The sequence below is a fragment of the Acyrthosiphon pisum genome, chromosome A1 (genome assembly GCF_005508785.2).
Source record: "Acyrthosiphon pisum isolate AL4f chromosome A1, pea_aphid_22Mar2018_4r6ur, whole genome shotgun sequence".
Classification (NCBI taxonomy): Eukaryota; Metazoa; Arthropoda; class Insecta; order Hemiptera; family Aphididae; genus Acyrthosiphon; species Acyrthosiphon pisum.
In genome coordinates, this window is record NC_042494.1 from 62,883,165 (window position 1) to 62,893,915 (window position 10,751).

Genomic DNA, 10,751 nt, shown 5'->3' on the forward strand with positions numbered 1-10,751 from the left:
TAGAAAAGATGTTCCGCACAAAACATTTTTTGCCATGTCATACATTCGTAAGACGGAGACAACGTATGCGGGTGTAGCGTCCTCTTAATTGAAATGTATACCATATAATATATATAGAAGATGCTAATAAAAAGTTAGTGTAGTTAAATTTTAATGTCGTCCTTCAAAGGTAGGTAGACCATCTAGATCATCTAATCCAATTTGCAATCTGAAATCATCCCCAATGTTGAAGAACAAAGTATTTTTTACAATTCACACTCACAAAAACACACATAATTGTAAAATCTCAAAATTCATTAATTGGCAATCGCTACGATAAGAATCTGAAAGACTGCATCTATATAAAAGTATAAAAAGAGTACAACAGTTCATAATGCAGATCGAGTATAGTATTGTATTGGTATATTAATAACAATATTATAATAATGGTGTTTGGAAAAATAAACGGGCCCGAAATCCAGCCGATGCTGCAGGTCGATGGACGATTAATAATAATATGATGGTTAACTTGCTGGCTACTAATAAACGATGTTTGTTTAAAATTATCGGCGACGGCCTTTAACGAAATTCGGAATCGGCTCATTTGCAATTTATTCTGACTACCTACACGTGAACAATTTACCTGTGGAAATGGCTAAATCGTATAATACCAAAACAAGGCTGCATCCAAATTGCATGCCAAAAAAAAAAAAATGTCCAAATTGCATGCCGTCTCTTGTAGGGGTTTGTCCGAATTGCATGCCATCTTTTAGAGGGCTTTGTCCAGATTGCATTATTAACGGGAAAAACAAAACAAATTTATGAAGATGCTTTAACTAATTTATTACTGAAGATGAACGATTTAAACTTAAATTTATCGCCAAAAATAATTTACGCTGACTTTGAACTAGCTATTCATTCTGCACTTCTAGTTGTTTTTCCAAATACAATAAGAAAAGGATGTCGTTTCCACCTAGGACAGAGCATATGGAGAAAAATTCAATCAGTAGGTTTATGTACAAATTAAAAAAAAAAACAGAAATCGGATTATTTTTAAAATTATTTTTTGGACTGTCATTTTTAAATCCAAATGATGTAGACGACTGTTTTACGAACGAACTCATGGTAATTCAACCCAACGATGATCGTATACATGCATTTTGTGACTACTTCTTAGAAACGTATGTGATGGTTGCAGACTGCAGTTTATTTCCACCAACTATTTGGGCTGAATTTTCTAATTCTACAATGCGTACAACTAATGTTTGTGAATCATTCCATTCCAAGCTGAATAGCATGTTTTACTCCCCAAGTCCTAATATTTTTCAATTAGTTGATGTCTTAAAGCAAGTACAATGTGAATTGTGATATAATATATGTAAAAATGCGTAGTTCAAATTTAAGTAATAGACGCCGGGAAATATTAGAAAAAGAAAAAAGTATAAGTTTAGTGATGACGGAATTTCAAAATAATGAAATTAATAGACTTTTATATGTAGAAAAGTTGGCATACATGTCATTGCCGACAACAAAATAAAACTAAATTTTTAATATATTATGACTATATACTATATAGATAATTATATTATTATAATATTGTATTCTACATTTTATTATAATATTATTACCTACTATTATTATTATTATTATTATTATACTGTAACGTAATTTTTCATTGTAATATTAACCGTTTTAAAAAATGCTATTATACTATTTTATTATTAATTATTATATATTATTTTGTTTATTTAAATTGTAATATTGTGTGCCCAAAATGTCAAAAAAAAAACCACCAAATTTAAAAATAATATTATTTAAAATACACTCACTTGATTACCCTAAACTACAATAGTTTTATTTAACTAATGGCCTTTGTTGTCGATGAAAAAAAAAATAGTTTTATTTTATGATTCTTATTCACAGTGTCACCTTGTACAATATTTATATGTTTTATTGTAATGTAACAAAATCACGATCCTCCAGTTGAAAAGTAAGTTATTTATTCGGATATACCCCTCTAAGAGATGGCATGCAATTCAGACAGACCCCTTCAAGAGACGGCATGCAATTCGGACGACCCGATTTATATTTATTTTTTTGGCATGCAATTCGGATGCACCGCAAAACAACAACCTAAGAAATCGTGAAAACCGTAAAAGACGTCATTATGAATATCCTCAACCACATTGAGTATGATACAATAGAAACAGAACTTAGCATATTCGACAACTTCCAAGAAGAGCTTAGGATTGCGGATTTGGCGGTCCTGTTGTATTATGTGACCCAGTTCGCGGGCAGCGACTCGTTGAAAACCCTTCAACTGAATGACGAATCCAGTACTGGACCGGATGAATGAATCAAAGACGACGTGATCGCCGTGTCAGGCGTTAGCGATGCAGGCGCCTGTGATGGAAGCGTTCAGTGACGAGGTGAAGTTCGTCACATCAGCCAGGGGAACTGAGGTCAAGAACAGCTTTGGAGGCTTGATCGGCTGGCTGGACCCGGGGGCGAAGCTAGCAAAACGCACAGCTCCGCGCTGCAGACGGACGGTGGCGAGGATCGCGTCCGCTGCGTGGACAGGTATCACCAAGGCCGCACGCGTTTTCTGCTGTTGTTCCCCGAAGTGAAACCGTCCGAGAGTTTCCCCTCTAACCGAGGGCAGCGGACAAGGCAAGGCGATGACGTGGGGTCGAGGTTTAGGTACGTGACAGTGCACTTTTGGGGTGATCGGGGGTAAGTCACCAATACACGTTCTCCAGCCTGCACCGGCGGTAGCGAGACGGGATCGCAGACGTCGCGTGCTTGAGGTCAAGGAAACGAAACGCTTCAGAGTATGGCGGTGCGTGAGTGCGTGACTCCACGGCGGGGCCATATGGCCATATGGCCTATATCGGCTGCGGCAGACACAGCTTTAAAGGTGGGACGCCAGGAAGAAAACCACGGAGAGTATCAGGACAGTGGCACGTTGCGGTGCTCTCCGCCGATTCTCTTCCCTTTTCACCCAGTGGTCTGAACCCGCCGGATGTGTGGGACGGGTCGCCGGGGCATTTGAAATTTTGAACATTTGACGATATTACTATAAATTTGTTTAAATTTATTTTTAAATACGAAACAGTTTAAAAATAAAAGTGTGTGTGTTACCAGTACGCGCGCGGGAAGTGAAACTTCTTTTTAACGCTACACGTGAGTGAGTGAAAAAGAAAGAAAGGCATGGATAGACTAGGGTAATGAGGATAATAAAGAAAGAAAAGAAACAATGTAAATTATATTTTTTCGATTCTTTTTTTATTTTTTTATATATAGTAGTAGATTTTTTTCGGTATAGTAGTTATGATTGGCATATGATAACTGAAATACGAAACGTACATTTGCGACTGAACATTATCGATATATCGTAAATAATTTTTTTCTCTTCATTAAATTATTTCATTTAATATAGTTGTTTAAAAAACAAAAAAACACTATATAAATCATAGCTCCCTATCCAAAAGTCGAATAACGTTTATATCGGTTCCAATCGATACAGTGCAAAGCCTTCTATAAGGCTCGACTACAAAAACGGCTCGACGTGCCGAAAAAAGTGTCCGTGCAGAAACACCCCGAAAAACGCAAATTTTGAACTTTCGGGGCCCCGGAAGACGGGGAAAAACGTCTCATACAGTCTCGACACAAGACGCCGAATTTCATCACCGACCTACATATTATAAGAAAGCTTGAGTTTCAGAAACGTGGGACGACACCTTGAGTTTTTCCGAAATAACTTTGAGGGGGGGGGGGGGGTCAAAAGTACACCGACTATGTGGGGGCTTTTCAGAGGGTCTAATGACAACATTTTACGTGGTAAAACGGGGTACCCATGTTGAAACCGGACCGAGATATACTTAAATCAAAAAAAGGGAGGGTAACTTTCAGTAGGTATGTTGTACACGTGGCCGACCACAACCCATAGCCGTTTACAAAATATAGCTACGACAATCCGCGGCTGCGCACACGGACATGTACGCGTTCGCGTTCGTCGTACGGCCGCCCGTTCGCTTTTTTTTTTCCTCACTACCCTGCGTAAAGAAGTTTAACTTCAAAAACACTGCTATATTGGCTGGTACAATGCTACAATAAGTTCATAGTCGAACCATAAGCGTATAATAATAATAATTTTTTGAGCATATTAAGTATGTTCGAAGTTTGTTTTCGATCGCCAGAAACTTATTGCTAAACTACAATATTATTGAACCATTCGCAAATAGGTATTTATGAAAAATTAAAATATTGTTGATTTGTTGAAAAAGAGAACAGATAACATTTATATGAAGTTTATATTAAAAGAAATAACTATAATAATGCATCGATACTGAAACTGATGAAGATGATTTTGGTTTAATACGAGTATGAATTGAGACTATGAAATTAATGATAAAAACATAATACTTAAACAAACAACAAAAATATCAAAAGGATTATACATTTATGATTCTTATAAAATGACAAATGTATAATATCATAACCTATTGGGTATTGGGTATTGGCTATTGGCTATTGTCTATTTATAATTTATACCAGAAAAAGTAGGTATTCACAAAGAAGCTGTTATAAAGGTTATATAGTTTTATAGAATACTGGGCTGTTTACCTCCCAGTCCGCCTCCGATGAGATGTGTATTATTATTTATTTATTTTTCAAATGTACAATAGCTAATACGTATTTAATATAGGTATTATTAGTTTGAATGGTTTCAACTTTCAAGTCTTTCGAGTATTTTATAATAACGATAACATGGAACTCTGTATAGGCTATTAGTAACTCTATTAGCTACGTTACTGTCGCAGGTGTATTTTTGTCGGTAACTTATAATTTGGCAATAATATAATGTTATTTATATTGCTTTCAATTCAATTGTTGTATGCTGATGCCGATTTTCCCGTGAGCCTAGGTACACTAAAATTAAGTTAACTAAGATACACATTACACCTATACACCGGTATATACCATATAGGATTTACTACAAAAAAAACTTATCATGGGCTTACTCATGGGCTTACTACTAGGAGATACTCAATAGAAAATCTTGAAAATACATTATATAATTGATTTTGAATAATATACACTTGCGATAATAAATTAAATTAAAAAATCATTTAATATATTATTGTGCTTAGATATTATAACTCTTATAGATATTATTATTAAATTCAATTGTTATATATTGTTATCAGTGCCGTAGGCAGAAAAAAATGTTGGGGGGAGCACTTAATTTTTTTTCATTAGCCTTTGAAATGCTAGAATATCTAATTATGACCCCTTTGTTCATAAAGTGTATCTACAACTCGTTTTATGACTGTATTATATTTATGTTAACAAGTATGGTACCTACATTGGCTACATTTTAATATAACAATGCATTAATATTATTGTAAACCATAGGTTAATGTATTCATCAATATTATTATGATTATATCAAAATGTGTTGTAAACAAAACATTCCATTTTTGGTTCGAATATTATTAAAATTTACTAACAAAAATACAAGACTATATTAGGACTGTTGAAAGCTGGTAGTTTTTTTGTACAATTAGACCAATAAGCGGAAAAAAATATACTTCCAGAAATCCAATTTTAATTTCGAAAAAGACATAACAATTTCTTCGCTTTTTGTGTGTTTTGTTGGAAGCAATCTTTTTTTTTTTAGTAATTCAAAAGTAAAAGTGAATTTTGAAAAAAAAAAGAAAATTAGGTACTCTGTTACCCAAAATACTTGAGATACTTAAGTATTTTAAACAATACTTCGGATCGTAAATCCATTTCCTACATAATCTAGAAAAAAGATTAAGGAATACAAATATATGTTTTCAAAATTAAAATAGCCAAAAGGGCTTTTGGTACTGGGTGAATTTGTCTTACACATTTTGGGAGTTTTGTAGCACATGTAAGTTGAACATTTTTTTATCACAAAATATACTGACGTGACTGCGCGTATGTACTTTACTGGGTTTCAAGAATCTTAGCCGTCGTTTATCTTAAATTACATAAAGCGTTCGGGGAACTCGCACACACTAATGATCAGTACTCACATAGATATAGTACTATAGAACGATGGATGTACAATATTTCCTAAATCCGACCCCTTCAAAATGGTTAACTTCGACAGCCTTAACTTTTAATTTTTATCATCAAACATATAAAATAATAAATTTCGGGGGGGGGGGGGGGGTGCACGTGCCCCCAGTGACAACCCCCTGGCTACGGCACTGATTGTTATAATCACGGACTAAGATATATCTTAGTCCGTCTAGAAATTCACTGGACTTAACCGGTTTAAAATTATCCCACATTATCCCGCATCGGGATAATGAACCATGTAAATGATATGGTCCAAACATCCCGGTGCATTATTTTTCACACCGGTTTAGTCTAGCGAATTTCTACATAGTGGTTATAATATATAACATATATATATATTACTTGGTTAGGTTAGGTTAGCTAGGAGAGCTACAGTAGATAATATAAGATGTTGATAGCATTTGTCATTTGATTCTTACGGTTGATAAATGATAAGAATAGTACGAAGCAAAGAACAAAATATAACAACCGGAACACGCTAGATTATTTTATTAAATTTTTAATTTTATAGGTGCTTTCCTATATAGTAATACACTATTACAGTTTACAAATTCATCATTAATAGTGTTATTATCGTATTGATTACAAGTAATTTGTATTTGAACTATAGCTTCAACCATTTAAAAAATTTATATTTTCAAGTATTAAATATGAATACAGATACTCTTTGTAAGTTGTAAGTAAAAACATTTGATGAACCTTCTAGTAACCTTGGATTACTTAATTAAATATTCATTTATATCATCAATATGTATTTATGAAGTTGTACAGGGAATCAAAGCAAATATGTTTGTCCAAAATGTGGAGCACCTTATTGTTCCTTAACATGTTACAAATCGTCGATTCATTTAGAGTGTACAGAACAATTTTACAAAGAATGCATTCAAGAAGAATTAGATGTTCAAGATTCGGATGATGTAGGCAAGAAAGAAATGATAGACATTCTTAAAAGAGTGTATGGAGAAAATGAAATTTCTGGTAAATATTTCATATAGTATTGATTTTTATTATTCTGAAAACTGAATAAAATAAAGAGCACCTATCTAAAACTTTAAATAATCTATTCTAAATATTTCAATCATATTTTAATCATAATTAATTTAAACTTTATCATACCTACTTGTGTATATTGTAATTTGTAGCACTATTTTAACATAATAAATAATAAATAATAATTTATTATGTTACTGAATAATTAACCAAAAGAATAAGTAAATAACAATACTAATTACAATTTATAAATGATATAGGATTAGTTTATAACATATACATTGTTATTTAATTAAGAGGATGCATGCATTGTCCCTGTCTTTAACAAAAGCATAACTTGCATTAAAATTAAAATATAGAAAAACCCTATGAGGTTCACTAGATAATATTCTCACTTTTATATTTTATTATAGGCCAATTTGCTCCAATATTAACCATAATACCTAGAGTTAAATAGATTATTCACGATGTTCAATTTTCTATGTTATGCATTTAGATTATTATGATAATATTATATAATATTTTTATTATGATTTAGACAGCACATGCGGGTGTAGCATCCTCTTAAGACCATTAAATAAATATTGCCATTATTAATCAATAACAAATCAATATTTTAACTTGTTTTTTGAACAAAAAATACTTTTTTATAAACCTTTCTAATGATTTCAATGTTCGTATAATTATTCATCAAAGGTAATCAAACATAGTTTACTAATTAAACATTTTTCTAGAAAAGATTTTATTAAAAACTATGAAATATTGGTTATTTTTGTCAAGGAATGTTTACCAGTATAATCTTCAGTCAAGTTATATTTAGTGGTATATTTTTAAACAAATAGAATTGATTAGAACTAAACATGTTAATTGCTATGTTAATTTTTAGTTTCCTATTAAAACATTTTTTCATTTGAATGATTAATGTTGGATTATTATAGTATTATAAATCAATTATTATTTATTCTTTTATTTGATATTGATATTGAAGCTACTATACTCTATTCAAAATAAGAATGGATAAACTGCGCAGCCTCAGATCGATAAGACCGCTGTAATTGGCCAGTAGTCGGCAGCACACCGACAGCAGCCAATGAGACTTCACATGCGCAAAGGCGATGCCGTTTCGTCGTGGTTTTTTCCATTCTTATTCTGAATAGAGTATAGGTATATCTGGTATATTACATATTAGGTATGATTTAATTTTTACCAATAATAAAAATACAAATTTATTATTAATAATTATTTAAATATATACCTATTTTATACAGAAAGTGATTCAGATGATGAAGAATTCACAGATATCAATGACCGATTGAATGGGATTGATCTAAATGATGCTGAGGTAGTTTGGAGTTATTTAACCGATTCAGAAAAAGCAGATTTTGAACATCTTGTTAAGTCTGGTGATATCTCTAAAATTCTACCTCAATTTACTCCTTGGTGGTGTTTACCGTAAGTGAACTTATTAAATTAGTCCAATATATTTTTCAAAAATCAATAATTATATTATATTATAGGATTGAAAAACAAATAGTAACTGAAGTTGGTGAGAATATTAATGATAGTGAGTTTCCACATTTAATAACAAACATTCCAAAATTATCTATACTTTCAGTAAGTACCTAGGTATTTTTTATACAAATAAATTAATTAATTTTGTTAAATTACTTTTGTTTGCATTTAAATATTAAGTACATTTATTTGGTATGGTTTTAATAAAACATTGGATTAAAATTGTTCAGTGTTTCACTACTTCAGTCCATAAAAGTATTAAGTCAGAATTAATAACTCTGGTTTAGCAACTAAATTATTTTATTTCCCATTATATCTTTAATTTAGAAGACGCTAGCAAAAATTGATTATATTGGGCAATAAAAAGTAATAAAATATTGAGATGAGAGTTGCTACCACAAATTCCTATGCATGAATCAACATTTTTGTTTTAACCCTTTGACAAGCATTGACATGTATAACAATATAAAAAATTGTGCTTAGAAAAGCAATGACGTATATCTACGTTTTTATCGCTAATGTTTTATTTTATTTCATATGGTTTTACCTTAGATTATATACTATGGATGGACCTATGTCTCGATTGATTGATTCATACCCATCTCGCATAAAAAATTTGAAGCACATATAAGCTACAAGTCTCTGATAGAGATGCTTGATGTGCATATGGTGAGAAAACTATAAACGTGAGATGTAAATATACATTATTGTTCCAAAATTAATAAAACAAAAAAAGAAATTTTCATTCTTAATTGGCTCCCTGAGTAACACTTGTGTATTCTTAATTCACTCATTAAAGCGTTAATACCTACTTTAGTGTTCTTGTAATGTAATTAAGATGTTTTATTCAGAAAAAATCTCCATCAGATTGCATTCAATGGAATTTAGTCAATATGATTACTTCATATGTGTTTTTGATACGGTATTATAATGGAAAACATAAATCATATTTATCAGAATTTATCAATGGACTTTATAATTTGTCAAAAAATCTATGTCTTAATCAGAATTTTGAATCTTATGACATAGCGGTCAAATCTGTTGAGCTTTGTATTCAAGAGGTAATAAATAATTTTAGTTAATTAATAATGCAAACAATGAATACTGAAATAACTATTATGTTTTATTTTATTTTGGTTTTCAGCATGAAATGTTCAAAGGTTTTCAAGAGGGTTTTATTCTTATAAATAACGATTTGGAAACAATATTTAGTAATGGTTTGGATTCAAACTGCAATTATAACATAAAATTAGCTTTATCTGATATACATAATTTACTGACAATGTATAAAAATGAGCAAAAAAATATTTCATTGAGTATGTTAAAAAAAATTTAGGCAACAGAATTGTATTTGTGTTCTATATTTTGATTATTTTGTTTCCAGAGAAAACAGAACAAGGAGAATTTAATAGAAAGTTTCCTGATGCTAAAGCCACTTATTTGATACTTGTAGACATTAAGAAAGTACGTTTGTTACTGAAAAAGATTGAATATTTTTTATCTTGGGTGGATGAAAGTAAATTATAAGAATAAATAATAAATAATTATCATTTTTACAATTCATTGATTTAAGTTTAGTTTATATAATACATTGGGAAATTGTAATAAGTTAATAAGTGAAACATTTTTTTGGTTTTTCTTTTGAATAATGTTTTAAAAAATATTATTTTTGAATTAAAAAACGTGTTTTATATACTGATGAGAGTACAATCTTAGTTTAATATTCTGGTTCATACATATTTATTTTTATTTATTCATCCTATTTTAAAATATGATAATATTTGTTGAAGATCGGTAACATATTTTGTATTATGTATTTTCTTGATTAAAACATAATTAAATATTTTATATTCATGTATTTTATAAGATAGATACTATTTTTTATTTGTGTGCGTATGTCATCACCTCAGTAAAATTGCTTTTACTTTTACTACAAGATTTTCTTCAACTGCATTTTTTCTGATAGGAATGTGAATCTAGTTGGTACTTTGGCATATCAATAATCAATAAAATGTAATATATTATATAATAAAAATAAGATAAACATAATAATAACAAAATAACAAGGCTGGGCATAAATGAGTTAAAAAGTTAAAGTTAAATTATAAAATTAATTTAATTTAAACTTTTTAACTTAACTAGTTACTTTTGGCTTT

At 30.7% G+C, this 10,751-nt stretch overlaps 1 protein-coding gene across 2 annotated transcripts; it reads left to right on the top strand.

Annotated features, from left to right (window-relative positions):
* The first annotated feature begins 6,528 nt into the window (after positions 1–6,528).
* Positions 6,529–10,166, top strand: LOC100167258 (zinc finger HIT domain-containing protein 2). Of its 2 annotated transcripts, none has more exons than XM_001946954.5 (7): positions 6,529–6,769; positions 6,857–7,071; positions 8,352–8,535; positions 8,601–8,697; positions 9,447–9,656; positions 9,740–9,911; positions 9,980–10,166. In XM_001946954.5, exons 1-7 carry the CDS (start codon positions 6,744–6,746, stop codon positions 10,120–10,122), a joined length of 1,047 nt encoding a protein of 348 aa, XP_001946989.2. In that variant the 5' UTR covers positions 6,529–6,743; the 3' UTR covers positions 10,123–10,166. The 2 variants fall into 2 exon arrangements, with proteins under 2 accessions (XP_001946989.2, XP_016659324.1); XM_016803835.2 differs by having other exon boundaries at positions 6,529–6,762; positions 9,980–10,165.
* Positions 10,167–10,751: the final 585 nt, after the last annotated feature.

What these genes read in the sequence shown, in the direction of transcription:
- LOC100167258 (XM_001946954.5), top strand. Translation starts at nt 6,744, where the DNA reads ATGAATACAGATACTCTTTGTAAGTT. An exon ending in CAAAATTATCTATACTTTCA is followed by an intron (nt 8,698 to 9,446) that starts GTAAGTACCTAG and finishes TGTTTTATTCAG; the next exon opens with AAAAAATCTCCATCAGATTG. An exon ending in GCAAAAAAATATTTCATTGA is followed by an intron (nt 9,912 to 9,979) that starts GTATGTTAAAAA and finishes TTTTGTTTCCAG; the next exon opens with AGAAAACAGAACAAGGAGAA.